Raw genomic sequence first — 16,822 nt, forward strand, 5'->3', positions numbered from 1 at the left:
GGGATATGAGATTTTATTTCTTCTGAAGAAATAAGATTGTTGTCATATTAATTGTAGTGGTAAGTGCGTAACTATGTGACTATACCAAGAGCCATTGATTGTACACTTAGGATGGATTATATGGTCTGTGAATAAAACTGTTAAGAAACTAATGGGGGGCTAAATGGTATGGGATGTTTTGGGTTTTCTTTTTTCTTTCTCTTTTTTAATTTTGAAGTAATGAAAATCTTCTAAAATCGATTGTGGTAATGAATGCACAACTATTTGATGATGCTGTGAGCCATTGGTTGTAGTCTTTGGATGGATTATACGATATGTGAATACATATCAAAAAAATCACATTAAAAATATTGATGTACGACGCTAAGGTTTTAAGGGAAATGAAAGCAATGAGTAGCATTTGTCTTAGAATGGAAAAAATACAAAAGCATGCACAAAACAGCTTGCTTCCAAGGAATGGTTCATAAAACCGAGTGGCTAGGAGGAATTTAAGGTGCTCATACATAGGCACCAAAATCATTTAGTGTACTTTAGATCACTCATTTTAGGTAAAATGGGATTTTTAATTCAAGGGTCTGAGAAGGAACAGGGATTTCTGCTCTCTCCCTTCCACTACCGGCTTATTATGTCCCCTCCTTTACTTCCAGGATCCTGTGGGTCTTCACTGCTTATTCTGTGGTTCTGAAGTGAAGGTAAATAACTCCAGTAGAAGGATTCAGATTTTTGTGTAACAAGCATTTTAGTTTCCTAGGCTGCTCAAAACAAATACCATGAAATATTTCAGCTTAAACAATGGGAATTTATTCACTCATGGTTTTGAACCTGAAAAAATGTCCAAATCAAGGTACTATCAAGGAGATGCTGACGGTTATGCTTGCCCCCTCTGTCACATGGCAAAGCACATGGCAGCATCTGCTAATCTCTCTCTTCTCTTCCAGATTTCATTAGTTTCAGCTTCTTACTTCTGTGGTTGTCTTTCTCTTTGCCTCAATTTCATTCTGCTTACCAGGCAGTCCAGTAATAAAATTAAGGACATCCTAATTGAAATAGGTCACGTCTTCAGTAAACTAATCTCATCAAAGGGCCCTGATTACTATTGGTTGACAACCGCAGGGATGGTTTAGATTTAAGAACATATTTTTCTGGGATGTGTACAGCTTCAAACCATCACAACAGGGATTTGGTTGGTGAGATAGTGTATTTTTCACTTTGCTTTCACCTCACGGGAACGCAAATAACTTACTAAGACTTTATATTAGTGGGTAAAGGAATAGCGTTAGACATGCAAGAGTATTTCTACCATAAGCAAGAGAAACTAGGAAGAAAGCTTAATGTTTCTCATTTCTGATAACTGCCATGTAAAAGTACAGAAGTGTCAGCACTTAAGGAAGGATGGATGAGGAAAGGCAGTGGGGTGGGTATTGCACAAGTCCTTTGGAAAAATCCTGGTGCTATGCAGAACCTGAAAGCTTTCAAGGGTGTTCAAAGGATGTATGAGTGGGTGTTCTTGCAGGGCTACGAACTTTAGACATACTGTGTGTGGTACTCTTGTGCAGAGAGTGGCTATCGTGTATAATTAAATACGATGGACACCTCTGCAAGTTGAGTAACGCATGACATTGTCCCTTCTGTGAGTCAAATAATGCAAATGCGATGGCACTGGGGGATACATTGGGGTGTGCAGAGACATGCAAAAGGGCTGATTCCCTAGAGCACGTGGAACTACTTCTTGGCAGCCCCCAGGGTTCGGCTACCTCAGGAAATTCCATTAGGTGTCTTCTCAGAGGCAAGACCTAGGAATTTTGTATCCTAGGGAAATGCTTCCCTTTGATTTTCTTCTGGGATTCACATCTTTTTTTACAAATTTGCCTGACCCAAATGGTAATAACCTCTTTCAGTGTGACCATGCTGTTCCCTCTGTCTTGTGGAGTATTGTTCCCTTTTAGTAGAAACTGTTCTCAACCCCAAACCTTAATCTCTCACAACAACTAGCTCCCTTCATCATTTTCAAGGATTTTCTTTTGGCTTTCCCCAATTCATTCTAGCTTCTCAGCTCCTTACCCTGCTAAAGCCTAAAATACTTTGTTCTTGGGTTTGCAAGTACCAATTTATTACTACTACCACATGGAAAACTTTACTCCTTGATCTAATTTTCTTTTGTTACTTTTTAAAATGCTATTCATCTTTTGTTTGTATGGAAAAAATTAGGGAGGGTAAACACTTTATTCTTGGGTACCTTCACATGAAAAGATTTCCGGGGAGCAAAATGCATGCCAAGGGAGTAAAAGACATACTGTTGTTTTGACCAAGTGTGTATAACCTGGTACCTCCCTCTTATTTCTGTTCATGGAGTTGAGTTTTAAACTGCACTTTGTACCATTTTCCTGGGTTAATAAGCCATGTACATCATGCTCGCGAATACACGAGTCTAATATATTTTGCGTATTACATGGGCTGTTGTTTTTTTTTTTTTCCTGTAGAGTTTGAGGAAGAAGACGAATTTCTAATCTCACCAACTTGGAACCCTCCTAAATCTCTACTTTTCCTCTTCTCACCATGGAGATTTGTGCTTTTTTCTGGCTCTTCTGTGGATTGGAGTTTAGGTAAGTAACACTGGAAAGGGCATCAAGAAATTTGCAGTGAGGGAGCTTGAGAGGCTGAGATGTTTGATCTTTCCACTTGAAGAATTACTTTATGGGTGGCAAAAAGTTTTTAATAAATCGTCCCTAATATCATCAATAATTGGAAAGTTAACAAGATAATGCAGGCATGAATTATTCTTCCTGAGAAGGAGGAAAATGGAGGGAAGGTTATTTTCTCTTTCTCTTGAAACATGGAACATTAAATATGCAATGAATGAGAGAGGATGGGAGAAAAAGAGAAGTGGGGTGTAGGTTGCCCATGGTTTTTCCACAAATGCTGGTGTCCACGCAAAGCATAAAGGCGTGAGAGGTGGAATGAAAGCTGCATAAGAGGTCTTTTATCAAGGCTGTTACATTCAGCCATGCCTTATGCAGTGCTCCACTTAAGAAAGTGGTATTTACACAAATTAAAATAAGAATCACATCTTTTTTTTTATTAATTAAAGAAAAAAAAGAAATTAACACAACATTTAGAAATCATTCCATTCTACATATGCAATCAGTAATTCTTAACATCATCACATAGAGGCATGATCATTATTTCTTAGTACATTTGCATCGATTTAGGAAAAGAACTAGCAAAACAACAGAAAAAGATATAGAATGTTAATATAGAGAAAAAATAAAAATAATAATATAGTTAAAAAAAAAGAGAGAGAAAAGGAAAAAGAAAAAAAGACACAAACCAACAAACAAACAGACAGGCAAAAAAAAAAAACCTGTAGCTCAGATGCAGCTTCATTCAGTGTTTTAACATGATTACTTTACAATTAGGAATTATTGTGCTGTCCATTTTTGAGTTTTTGTATCTAGCCCTGTTGCACAGTCTGTAACCCTTCAGCTCCAATTACCCATTATCTTATCCTGTTTCTAACTCCTGCTGGACTCTGTTACCAGTGACATATTCCAAGTTAATTCTCGAATGTCGGTTCACATCAGTGGGACCATACAGTATTTGTCCTTTAGTTGAATCACATCTTTTTGGAAGTGGAGAGACATACCACATGCCCATCAATACGTGGTAGTCTTAAGTGAGGGAGTAGAGCCCCAGGCTCCTAGCAGCCTCACATAAGTAAATTACTGCCTCCTCAGCTAGTACCCTGCTCTTACTTACCAACTTTCTTCAGAGTATTTAGACCTTCTTTATAATTGTCCAAATTCTTTACTGCCTCTCAGAATACTCCCTTGCTGAACTCAGAAGCCCTCTACTCTGCTGCCAACATACCTAACCTCACTCAAGACCTGAGGAAATTTAGGCTGTAATAAGGAGGAGGGGGATTGTCCTACCTTGTCTAGTAACATTGTCACCAGGGTTCCACCAACGCTTACATATTACAGTGCCCGCGCACTCCCTCCCTGCACCCAGCATCCCTCTCGGCAGTGAATGTCATCAATCCCTAATGTGTACTAGGTTGAGAAAGGGACTCCTGTGAAGTATGCTCTTAAATTTTGCTTGTATTTACTGGACATAGGGTCCTTTTTGAATGTCTAGGTTTTGGGGGTTTGAATTTACACGTAAGAATATATACTATAGGGCAGGCCACACTGGCTCAGCAGGCAGAGTTCTTGCCTACTATGCCAGAGATCTGGGTTTGATTCCTGATAACCAGCCATGCAAAAAAAAAATAAAAAAGTATATATATATATATACATACATATACATATTCACTCATTTTGAGTGAGTTTTGTATAAGATGTAAAATAGGAGTCCTCTTTCATTCTTTTGGCTATTGATATCCAGTTTTCCCAAGCCCATTTATTGAAAAGAGTCCGAATTCAGTGGATTTGAGGGCCTTGTCAGAGATTAACTGACCGTAGATTTGATGGTCAGTCTCCATCTCCTCAGTTCCATTGGTCAATGCTTCTTCTGTCTTTTTGCCAGTACCACTTTATATATATATATACACACTATATTTTATCGCTTCATTTTTGTTTGATTTCCTGTGTGATTTTTGATTCCTGGAAATAATTCTCGTTTTGTTTTTGCTTATGATCTTCTTCATCAAAATTTGACATATGGCTTATTGTTTTGATTATTTTATGGGAGGGTTTGTTTTGTGTATTTGAATTTATGTCTGTATTTCATATGCTCTTTTCACTGCTGTGTTAATTTGTGTGTTTGGTATTTTCAGTAGTATTTTTAGGTTTTTATTGTTTGCCTTGAACTCTTTGATGTAGCTACATTTTTTATTTGTTCCTTTTTGTCTGCTTGCTAATTTGCATGTGTTTACAAATTATACTTGGATTGTCTTTGGTTAATTTGTTTTAGATGTTTTGTTTGAGTGTGGGTCTGTCAGGGAGGGTGCCGATTATCATTCAGTTGCCTCTCAGGTCCAAATTCACCCTACTGTCTGGCTCTGTGTAAAGGAACATGGACCTGTGGCAAACTGAATTATGTATCCCAATTTAGACATGTTCCTAATCTTAGCTCACATTCCTGTGGATGTGAACTCATTGAAAATAGGGCCTCTTGACGATGTTATTTTTAGTTAAGGTGTGACCCAGCTGAATGATAGTTGGACTTAATCGAGATTACTGGGGACCTTATAAAGTGAAATGCATATGAACCAACCAGAAGCAGGGAGTCAGCAGGAATCTGGGAGAAGAAAGCAGAGGCTATTACCTTGGGACTGGAAGCAGAGATGAAGCCAGAGAGTCCCCAAGGATTACCTGCAAGACAGTACCAGAGTGCTACTGACACCAGAAGACATAATCCTTCTAGACTCCAAATCTGTAAAACAGTAAATTCCCATTGTTTTAAGGCAACCCGTTGTGTGTTATTTGTTATAGCAGTCTGACAAACTAAAACAAGTTAACTTTTCCTTTGCCAGCAGACAGATGCTTTACATGGTCAGTAGAGGGCTCTGGGAAGACACTGGAGAAGGAAGGTTTTAGTTTCCGGGTCTTGTTTGCTCCAATTGCAGCTTCTCCAGGGACCAGCTCCTGCAAAGGAAGCTTCTCAAGTGCAGAGCAGGTTACCCAAACAACTTCCTCATGCAGTGCTATAGTGGGGTGCCCTACAAGTCCTGACTACTGGAGTGTATATCTGCTATTATATTTCATATTTTTTATTCTCATATTATTTAAAGTTCTCTTTACTTTGTAGTAGGCAATCCTCAGTACTCAAATCCCCTGGATTAGTTAATAATTAATCATAGTGCACAATTCCTGCTCAAATTATGATATGGTTTGCCCTCCTGATCAGAACCTGAGTATTACGGGGTTGGGAGAGGCTATGTGTTTGTGGCTTCTTTGAGCCCTGAAATTCAGCTGTCCCTGATATGTGTCAGGCTGTGGCCACCCTTCTTTTGAGTTACTTTGAGAGAAGGAATGGGGGAAGAGGAGAAGAAATGCACACAGCCTGGTGGTTGACAAATAGGAATATTTGGTATATTGTTGGCTAATTGGTTTCCATTGGAATGATGAAAGTGACCCTCCAGGGAAGAGCTTTTGTGATGTCAGAGAAGTATATAGGAAGAGAAGGTGGTATATGCAAATGCTGTGGTGAAATATAAGTTTAGTCTCTTCCATTGATATCCAAAAATTCAAGCGAAAAATTTGAGATATTTTACATAATTCTGTTGGATGTACGATGGTATTTTGGCATTATCCAACTCCTGACTAAGCAGAGGGGTGAATGTGTCACAGCAGCCTGATAAATTGATGGGGGCTGGGACAGGTATTATTACGAGAGGAATCTTCTTCTCCTAAATGAAATCTGTGACCATTCCATGTTAAATTGTAGTGCAGCATATTAAAGTGGGAATGTACTCTACATCTCAGAGGAAGAGGGACAGGGAGGCAGGTTTATTCTTTTGCTTTTGAAATCTGTCATATGAAACATACAGCAGATAAGAGGTATATATTCAGGGATCAGTGAAGGACAGAGGAGAGTGGGGTGATTGTTTCTAGACCTGTTGGGAATATCTGGCAGGTCCTTTTTGGATGGAGAGTTTTGGGGTGCTGATTGAAGTACCATGGTGAGAGATGCTGGTGTTTGGCAACATTTTTACCCATGCTGTGTGCAGTGCTCCCACTCTAGGAAGTGCCATTCGTGTAGCAAAAAATGTGGTTGGTACTTCCTAGGGTGAAGTAATGCACAACATGTGCAACATAGGGTTGGCCCTGAGGAAAAGAGTGTGTCTACCTGCACACATTTGCCCTTTCTTGCATCCTGAAACAACTCAGTCAGTGCTGGGTCAGTTAAGGGGACCCTCTTAAGAACCTTCTATAGGTTAAAACCTAGATAATGAGGGTTTCTGGGAATAGCCTCATTTGAACAGTCTTCTGGGATCTACACAACGTTGTTATAAAGGGGCCCTGGGGTATGGGATCACATTATGCCATGTGGTCATAGTGTCGTCTCTCTTCCCACTTATTTTCCTCCCTGCAGATCCAAATTTCCCCCCTTCTTTTCAATTCACCTTCAATCCTATTTGAAGTAAAAAAGTATGGAATATTATGCATGGTTATGCTAGATGAGGCTCCTTCAATCTCTTTTCAGTTCTTATTTTCTGATATACTATTTGCATGTTTCTTTATTCATTCATGTTTTCAATAGATGTAAATGATTGATGGGCAGTGAGGAACCAGAGCTCAGACTTCTTGCTAATAGGGTGAACATTTCCTAGGCCTAATGTTTAAACCTTGGGAATAGCAGTCATTCTGTGGTGGGGATATAATCAAAGCTACTTGGAATGGGGAGGGAATAGGATTACCTAGGGTCACGTGTTCAGCTATGCTGTGTGCAGTGCCCTATTCAGCAAGGTGTCATCTACATAGATTGATCTGTGAATGACATCTTTCTGAGTTGTGTAATGTGCAACCTTGACAACATTTGTGATAGCTTTGGGAATGGGGGTGGAACTTCTGTCACCAAGATGCCCTCCCTTGATGCAAGGTGCACACCTTTCAGTGCTCGGCCAGCTTTCATAGGACTCTCTGAAGCATCTCTTGAGAAATCTGGTCTAGAATCTGGTGGGGTCTTAGGAAAATTGTTTTCAAAGCAATCTTGGAACTAAGCTTGGTGCAAGATCATTCCTCACATACTTCTTAATTTTTGCTCTCGACACAACCCAAATATACATTCAGCCCTTTAAACTCCTGAAGATCTTATACCTATCTAACTTCCTCATGATAATTTCTTCCATTGTAGAGGACCCAAACACCCTTTCAGTTCAGATCTCTCCCTTTCTGGACCTGTCTCCTTTAGCCATCTCATGGAGCTATGCCACCTCTCTCCCAAGGCTTTGGTGCTCCACATTCCTTTTCACATATTACTGTCTAGTCTCACTGTTGTCACTATATCAGTAAGGGTTAAAATAGTGCCCAAACTTTTGTCTCAACTGGCCTCTTCATACTTTTAGCTGATTTTTAAAAAGATTTTACATGAAGGGGTGAAGTGATACGATTGTCCACTTCTGACAGCTCTAACGTTGTTATCCCAATGCCTTCATGTCCTTGGTTTCTGATGAAAACTTAACCGTCAATTTTATTGAAGGATCCCTTTTACACCAGGGGTAGCTTCTATCTTTCAGCTTTAAAGATTCTCTTTTGTTAAAACAATTTGACTATTGTTTGTTCAGTCTTCATCTATTTGGGTTTCTCATAATTGTACGAGTAGTTTATATTGGATGGATAGATTTTGTTTTTTATCAGATTTGCACAATTTTCTCCCTTCTTACTGGTACTTTCCTACACATATTTTGGCGCACCTCCTGATGTTGCAGTTTTCTCAGGTTGTTTATTTCATTTTACTCTGTAGTCTTTGTAAACAATATCACTATGGCTCTCTCTTCTCATATTCTGATCATTTCTTCTGGTAGTTCAAATCTGTGTTGATCGCGTGTAGTGAAAAATTCATTTCGGTTGTACTTTTAAAGTCCAGAATTTCCAGATAATTTTGGCTCTTTTTGAACCAGTAGTTTCTAAGGAAAGTCTTTAAAATTTATGCTGATACCAGTATATAACTGTCTTTTTCCCTGGTTCTGTCTGATATACTAGCTGGCCTGTGGTTTATCTTTTTCCTTCCCAGTTTATGACTTGCCTACAACCCCCCCATTTCGTATACAGTTGATTTAAGTTGCACTATCCACTTCAGACAGCTCTCTGAATTCACACACTCCTGCCTAAAGACAAATCTAAAAATCTAAAAGCTGCAGCTGTTTTTCCTTTTCTGCTAAGTGTGGATTTCCCCTCTCACCCATTAGCTTTTCTGATGTAGAAAAAAATCAGTAGCAAGGCCTAGCTGAGCCATAAATAGTTACCAATCAAAAGAGCTTCAGAAAAAAAAAAAAGATGCAGAGCTGAAAAAGATCATGGGGATTTGTTCGTGACAAACTTTTGATCACAAATCAGGTACTTGAGTATAAACAGCTCAGGTATACTCATGTCAAATATAAACATTCCTACATTTTTGTGAGATTAGGACTTGATTTATTAGTTTAGGCTATTGAAAGGAAGGAAGACTCTGGATCCTGGAAGACTTGGCGAGGTCCAATGTAAATGTACTTTCCTTGAGTCTTCTTTTCTTTCTCTATGATATGTCACTTCACCACAAGTGTCTTCCTAAAGCCCTTTTCCTTCCTCTCCTCAAGCACACAAACTGGCTTCCACTCTCTTAGATTCTTGAATGGCTAGGAGTCTGCTAATCTCATTCACATGCCCTTTTACACATATTTTTCAGGTTTAGTTGATCCAGAAAAAGTCAGAGGGGCAGAAGCCTGAGTCTTAGAATGGAAAGTTGAGAATACATATTGTTAACAACCAAATTTCTGATGAAAGGCTGAGAAAGTATAGTTCTGAGAAGAAGAAAAGGGCAACCACAAAATCTAAGCCTATCTCTCTTTTGCAATTCAGCAGAAAAAAGTTAAATTTCAGTAATGATTTATCCTTGACCATGATGAATCCAGTTCAGAAACTGACCCGTATCATGTATTGTCTTATAGGAATTGCAGCTTCTTGTTAAACTGAAAGTGTCCGTACACAGCTATGTCTGGGAGAGTGAATCTCACTTGTTATCCTCTACCAAACTAAAACCCATATAGTTCCCTGATGGCCGATGCTTTTGCTTCTGTTTTCATTCTAGAATGAATAGACAATAGCCCAGCACATGAACACAGATTGGTAAGAGTAACCATTGGATTATATGGACAGATTGCAGTCAAGCTCTCTAAAAACAGAGCTTTATCAGGTCTTCAGACCTGACAAAATTGGGTCACTTTCTACTATGATTTATTTTAACTTCCAGGGAAAATACTTCAGAAGTTCGTATTTCCTCACTTGTAGCAATCTACACAGAGAGAGTAGAGATGTAAAGCGGCCAGTGGTCAAGAAGAGGAGAAGAGGAGTCTGGGTTCCAATAATTGTAAGAAGAATCAACGTCTCGGAAATGCTAGAAATCTTCAAATAATTGTGGGGCTTTCTGCTTTATCTGAATATTAGACACATTTTTTTTTCCTACTAAAAAAAGAAGGTGTTGGGTCGTGATGGTGACTCAGTGGCAGAATTTTCGTATGCCATGACAGAGACCTGGATTCGATTTCCAGAGCCTGCCCATGCCAAAAAAAAAAAAAAAAAAAAGAGGAAGGTTTCAAGACTTGAAGTTACCCATGTCAGTTACTTTACCTTCCTCCTGTGTTGTAACAATGGAAACTTACAAAGACTGCGCATTATGTTTACCAAATTTTTACCACCTGCTTGGCCCAAGTTTTAAATCTAAATGAAAACCTAAGACTTGCAATCTTACCAACTTGATTTTGGTTAGGGTACATCACACTTATTAGTAAAGTGGGATTTTTTTCAATCTAGCATCTGAATAGTAAGATTTTTCTCTCTTATCCCACCACCTACTGATTCGCCCCTTTATTTCTAGAATCCTGCGTGTTTTCTCTGCTTACTCTGTGGTTCTGGAGTTGAGGTAAGTAACTTAAATAGAGAGATTTGGACCTTTGGGTGACAAGGTTGGGGTAGGTAAGATGGAGTCTGGCTTCTGCATCATCTTAAATGGAGAGGCAAACTGATTGATAATATATTATTTGTAATAATGGAAAATGGAACAGGGTAAGGAATACACGAATATTTTTTTCCATGAGCAAGAGAAGCTAAGAAGAAGACTTAATAGTTGAGTTTTAAGAAAACTGCCACGTAAAATATTCAACATGGACAGAGGGGACAACACTCGGGGACAGGAATGAATGAGAAAAGGTGGTGGGGTGGGTGCTGCCCAGGTCCTTTGGAGAATGCTGGTGCCAATCATAGCCTAAGGACATTGGGGACTTGATTGAAAGGTGCATGAGTGATTGTTTTGGTAGGCTGCCACATTCAGGTATTCTGTGTGTGGGACCCTACTCCAGAGTGTGGCAATCATGTGTAATTAAATATGATTGACATCCCTGTGAGTAGAGTAACAAATGACATACACCACACATGCGATGGCGCTGGGGGTACACTGCGGGGTTCAGAGGTGTCCAGAGGTTTAGTTCCCTAGAGCACATGGAACTACCCCTGTCAGTCCCCCAGGGCTGGGCTTTGTCAAGGAGCTTCCTTAGGAGCCTTCTCACAGGTAGGACCTAGGAAATGAATGTCCTGGGAAGATCAAGCTACTATTGAGTTTCTTCTGGGGCTAATTGCCTTTCCCCACAGTAGCCTGATAGAAATGGGAACAAGCCTTTCAGTGTGCTCATGATGTTCCCTCTGTCCAGTGTATTCTTCCTTTTCAAGAGCATTTTCTTGGGACTGCGAGGGTAGATAGTGGTGGAATTCTCCTCTGTCATGCGGGAGACCCGCGTTCAATTCCCAGCCCAAGTACTTCCCCCGAAACCAACAAACAAGTAAAACAAACACACAAAATACAATACAGCAAGCAAAAATTCAACAAATGGTGCTGCAATAATGGATACTCATATGGAGAAAGAATGACATGTGACCCCGCCATACATCATACAAAAAAAAAAAAAGAAAGAGCCTACTCTTAACACCAACCCTTAAATCTGCTATTCTATCAGCTCTCTCACCATTTGTAAGGCTTCACTTTAGAGTTTCCTGAATTCCTTCCGCTTATTCAGAAATCCACCATGCTGAATCCCAACATCTTTTCTCTCTCAGATATATGAAAGCCCTAGCTTCTTCACAGCATAGAAGTTCCGTGTTCAACAATTTATTAGTAATGATGAGTAGTACACAGAAAATTTTGCTCCTTAGTGTAATTTATTTTCTTTACTTTTTTTTTTAAAGTTATGTATGTCTTTTTTTTCCTTGGAAGGAAGTGAATTGGGAATGGTAAACACCATAAACTTGAGTCCCATCATCCAAACTGGAAATATGTCTAGGGAGCAAAATTGCATATTCTTGTATTGGAAAAGGGTAGATAACCCAGCACCTTCTTCCTTTAATGCGGATCCCAGAACTGAATTTGGAATCACATTTTGTGTTATTGCATCTGTCTTAAAACACCATATGTATCATCCCACTTCAAGTTTTGGAACATCTTACTTCAGAAGATGAGGGAAATTGCTCGTTCTTGTCCCTTACTAATTTTTTATTTTTAGCTCTTTTTTCAACAGAGGCATAAAACCGTAACGTGAATGTTTTATGATAAAGTCCTAAACTAACAACACAAAGAAACTTTCTTAATCTGAATAGGGTATATCCAAACCTACCACTAATATCATTTTTACTGTGAATGTTCCTTACTATTAAGGACTCTATGTACTGGTCACTGTGCATTAATTTGGGTTTGCTTTTGAGATTTTTAGAAAATTATTCCATCCTTTGGTTTATTTTTTGATGAGGGACACTCTTGCTTTTATGAATTTTTCTGTATAGAGGATGAGTGCAAATTTCTTACTTTCATTTTGAGTCAATGACTGCTTGCTTATGTATTTTTTAATGCAGCTAATATATAAAGCTGCCCCATGTTTCTGGCCTCTCTCTGACTTCCAGATCATGTTAAGGAGATAGAATTTTCTTTAGAATATTGATCATGAGAAATAGAATTTAGGAAAATAGCATAGTATTTTTTCGTGTAGAAGATGAGTGCAAAGTTCTTAATTTCATTTTGAATCAATGACTGCTCGTTTGTGTATTCTTTAACGCAGCTAGGATATGAAACCACCCCATGCTCGTGGCCTCTCTCTGACTTGCAAATCATGTCAAGGAGACAGAATTTTCTTTAGGATACTGATCATGAGAAATATAATTCAAGAAAATAACATAGTGTGAAGACATCATTTATGTCTTAGTGTTCTAATGGCTTTGCAAATGCATATAGTTTATCCACCAGCAAAGATAGGCTGGGTGATAAGTGATCCATGGTTATTTTGAAAACTTCTGGTGGCCACCCACAGCTTGAAAGCAATGGGAGTGTTTGAAAGGTGCATGGGTGGTTGTTTTGGTAAGGTTACCATCTTCAGGCATGCTGTGTGTGGTAACTTACTCCAGAGATTGACAATCATATATGATTAAATATGATCGACACCCCTGCGAGTGAAGTAACACATGATGTAGACAGCACATGCAACGGCCCTGGAATTACATTGGGGTGTTCAGGGGCGTGTAGAGGGTTGCATCGCTAGAACACCTGGAGCTACCCCATCAGCCGGCAGTGCTGGGGTTCCTCAGGGAGCTCTCTTTGGTCCCTTCTCACAGGCAAAGACAAAGGAACCAAGCACCCCATATAAAAGACTACTGTTGAATTTCCATTGGGATTTATTTCCCTTTTTCCAAAACTGACTGACCAAAATGGGACAAGACTTTCAGATGTTCCTCCCTGTCTGTGGAGTATTTTTCCTTTTTCCAGAACCTATTCTCAACCCCAACCCCCAAATCTGTTAACATGTTCTCACTTCTCACCTCCCTTCACCATTTTCAAAGCCTTTCCTAATCCCTCTTGCCTCTTGGAAACTCGCAGCGCTGAAGCTCAAAGAATAACTGTGAATATTGAAGTTCTTTATTTTTTCATGGCCTATAAGATATACTTTCTGTTGACATATTTTGGTATCCTCCACAGGTCACCAATTTCAGGGGTTAGTCATAGCACTCGTATAAGATTTTTTTACTTTTTCATATACTTTTCCTTTTTTTAAATTATGTGTTGCAGAGATGAAGGTATTGGAGATGCTAAATACTATATGCCTGTGTAACACCATTTTAACTGGAGGAGTGTGTGGGAAACAAGACACATTTTAGATAAGTGTATTGTAGTGTATTGAACAAAGGAAGACAATGTAGTGCCTCTCTCCTTTACTTTCAATTAGGGAATTTAATGGGAAACTGATTGTTATGGTATATTGTCATTTTTAAAACCATATGTGACACTCTATTCCAAGTCTTTGGAAAATTTTAATTCTGAAGAGTAGATAATTGGCTCACTCTTGTCTCTTACCATCAGGGTACAATAACTATGTGCCCTTGTCACTGTCCTATGATTGTGGTTGGATTTTAATATTATTTCTGTCCTTTGGTTTATTTATTTATTTTTTTTGGATTTTGAGGAAATCCATATATGTTGGAAGTTTAATGCATAGAGTTTCAATGCAAATGTGTTTTTGCATGTTTTTTTTATACTCAATTGGAGTTATTTGTTGGGTTCTTTGGTTTTGTATATTATTTAAAGCACCTGGGAAATTAAAGAGTCTTATGCTCTATGGCCCTCCGTGATTCTGGAAAGTGTAATCAAGACAGGATTTTTTTCTCGGAACCACTGATCCTGAGTAATAGGTATGTGAAAAGATTAGCAAATATAAAACTCTCCCTTCATGTTGTAGAGTTGTGTAGGGGTCTTGACAAAAGCATATATTTATGTATCCACCACCAGTGTCATGATACAGAACTGTGCCATTACCCACAGTGCTTCGTGCTGCCCCTCGTAGTCCAAACCCATCTAACCTCAGCCCTAGCAACCACTGATTGTTTTCCATCCTTATGTTATTTCTTTTCCAGAATGTCACATAAAGGTAATAATACAACACATAGCTCTTGGGTCACGCTGCTTTCGTTTTAAATGCATCTGAGCTCCATCCAGATTTTTGTGTAAGAAGTGTTCTGTTTCTTTTTATTGCTGAATAGTATTCTAGTCACAGGTGAAGGCTCTCTGAGTTGTTTCCCGTTGTTGGTGACTGAATAAACCTGTTTTAAATCTTTGCCTGAGACACATATGGGAACACATTTATGTAAATTCTAGGGGTGGGATTGCTGGGTGTCACATGGCACAACCATGTTTAAATTTGTAGCAAATGGAAAAAAAACCGGTTTTCCAGAATAGCTTTATAATTTTGCATTTCCATTAACAATCTATGGATATCCAGTTCCCAAATCCTCACCAGCACTTGGCATTAAATTTTCTAGTCAAACTTAAATTTTGTAGATTTATCCCATTCTGGTTTAAACATGAGCTTCCTACGGAATGATGAAGTTGAACATCTTTTCAAGTGCTTATTTGGTTCCATATATCTGCAATGGTGAAGTGTTTTTGAGATCTTTTTCACATTTTATTGGTTTGTTTAATTCCTAGTTGCTAAGTTTTCATAGTTTTAATATAATCTGATTACAACTCCTTTGACATAAATGTGAATGGCAAATATATTCTCGCAATCTGTGGATTCTTGTTTCATTCCATGAAAAGAATGTTGCATAGAGCAAAAGTTTTCTATTTTGATAAAGTGCAAGGCATCTTTTATTTTAGAGGTTGTGAATATAATGCCTGATATATAAGATTGTTTGCCTTAAATATATGATTTTTGATCAGCAGTCCTTTCCTTTCCAGATTGAGGAGGTCATCCACTGCCTTCCAGGATACATGCTACTAGGTGTTGGCATTCCCATTCATGTACTGAGTGTGGGAAAAACTCTAGGTAAACAAATGTTATGAATGGATCCCACAGTCTGACAAATGAGGGACTGAGGCTAGAGTGGCCAACAAGATGGGATTCCTTCACCACCAATTCACCTCCTCCAGGGTTAAAAGAGTCCCACTATTCTCAGACAACTATACTGGGGATTGGTCTAGGAGGAAGGCCACATAACCCTTGCCATATTCCCCTCATATTAAGCCTATGCAACATGAAGCTGGAGTAGAGGGGCATATAAGAAGTGTGGGTGACATGTAACACACAGAAAGGCTCAGAAAACCCAGTAGCTGAGAGAAGTTTAAAGGCATCCTTAGGTACCAAAAATCAATTTCTGTATTGTACATCACTCTTATGAAGTAAAATGGGATTTCTCTTTCCAGGGTCTGGGGATAAATCACATTCTTGATCTCTCCATCCCAACATCCAATGATTATTCTCTCCTTCTTCACTTCCAGGTTCCTGTGTGCTTTCACTACTTATTCTGTCGTTTGGAGTTGAGGTAAGTAAATCAGACAGAGGGTTCAGATCTTTAGTTGACAATGGAAGGATTGTGGAATGGAGTGTATTTTCTGCTTCATTATTGGATCTGAAGAATGAAAACTATTTGTTAATGCTTAATTAAGATAATGGAAAAAAAATAAAACCGGATAAGCTATTCAAGAATATTTCTTCCATGAGCAACAAGCTAGGAGGAAGACATAATGGTTCTCAGTTCTGAGGACTGGCATGTAAAACCTGCAGCATGTGAGGAGGGGGGAGCACTCAAGGAGGGATGGATAAAGAAGGCCAGTGAGGTGGGTGCTACACTGGTCCTTTCGACCTAAGCTGGTGGACACTCACAGCCTGGGAGCTTTGGAGGGTATTTGAAGGATGCAGGAGTGGACGTTTGGGAGTGCTGCTATCTTCAGACATGCTGCGTGTGGTACCCTACTCCAGAGAGTGACAATCACATATAATTATGTGATTAAATTAAATATGATTGGCACTTCTCTGAGTGGAGTAACGCATGACCTGGATGACATGTGTGATGACAGTGGGTGTGCATTACAGGTGATCAAGTTCATGCAGGGGGCTGGTTCCCCAAAGCACAGGTGCATTCTCCATGGACACCCTGGTGCTAGAGTACTTCAAGGAGCTCTGTCAGGGAGATTTTCACAGGCAAGAACTAGAACCTGAGTGCCCTGTGAAAGAAATCTCCTTTTGAATTTTTCTGGAATTCATTTCCCTTTCTCCAAAGTTGCCTAATGAAAAGAAGGCTTTCATTGTGTCATGGTGTTCTTCTGTGTCTGTGGAGTGTCTTTACTTTTTGAAGAACCTATTCTCAACTACAAC

The 16,822-nt window shown here is 39.1% G+C and overlaps 1 protein-coding gene across 8 annotated transcripts in view; it reads left to right on the top strand.

Moving 5' to 3' along the window:
- The first annotated feature begins 319 nt into the window (after window positions 1-319).
- The window catches only part of LOC143671311 (uncharacterized), a 154,629-nt gene continuing 138,126 nt past the window's right edge, over window positions 320-16,822 (top strand). For 7 of the 8 annotated variants that reach the window (XR_013169532.1, XR_013169533.1, XM_077146427.1 and 4 more), the window contains exons 1-4: window positions 320-692; window positions 2,481-2,603; window positions 9,930-10,008; window positions 10,516-10,560. Coding sequence is in view for 5 of the 8 variants with exons in the window: in XM_077146427.1 (XP_077002542.1) it covers window positions 2,557-2,603; window positions 9,930-10,008; window positions 10,516-10,560 (171 nt within the window). In the remaining 3 variants the exon portion in view is untranslated. Of the gene's footprint in view, window positions 693-2,480; window positions 2,604-9,929; window positions 10,009-10,515; window positions 10,561-16,822 lie in introns of those variants that run through there. The other variant, XR_013169538.1, reaches the window with a different exon arrangement.

Source organism: Tamandua tetradactyla, chromosome X, assembly GCF_023851605.1.
Source record: "Tamandua tetradactyla isolate mTamTet1 chromosome X, mTamTet1.pri, whole genome shotgun sequence".
In the NCBI taxonomy this organism is placed as follows: domain Eukaryota; kingdom Metazoa; phylum Chordata; class Mammalia; order Pilosa; family Myrmecophagidae; genus Tamandua; species Tamandua tetradactyla.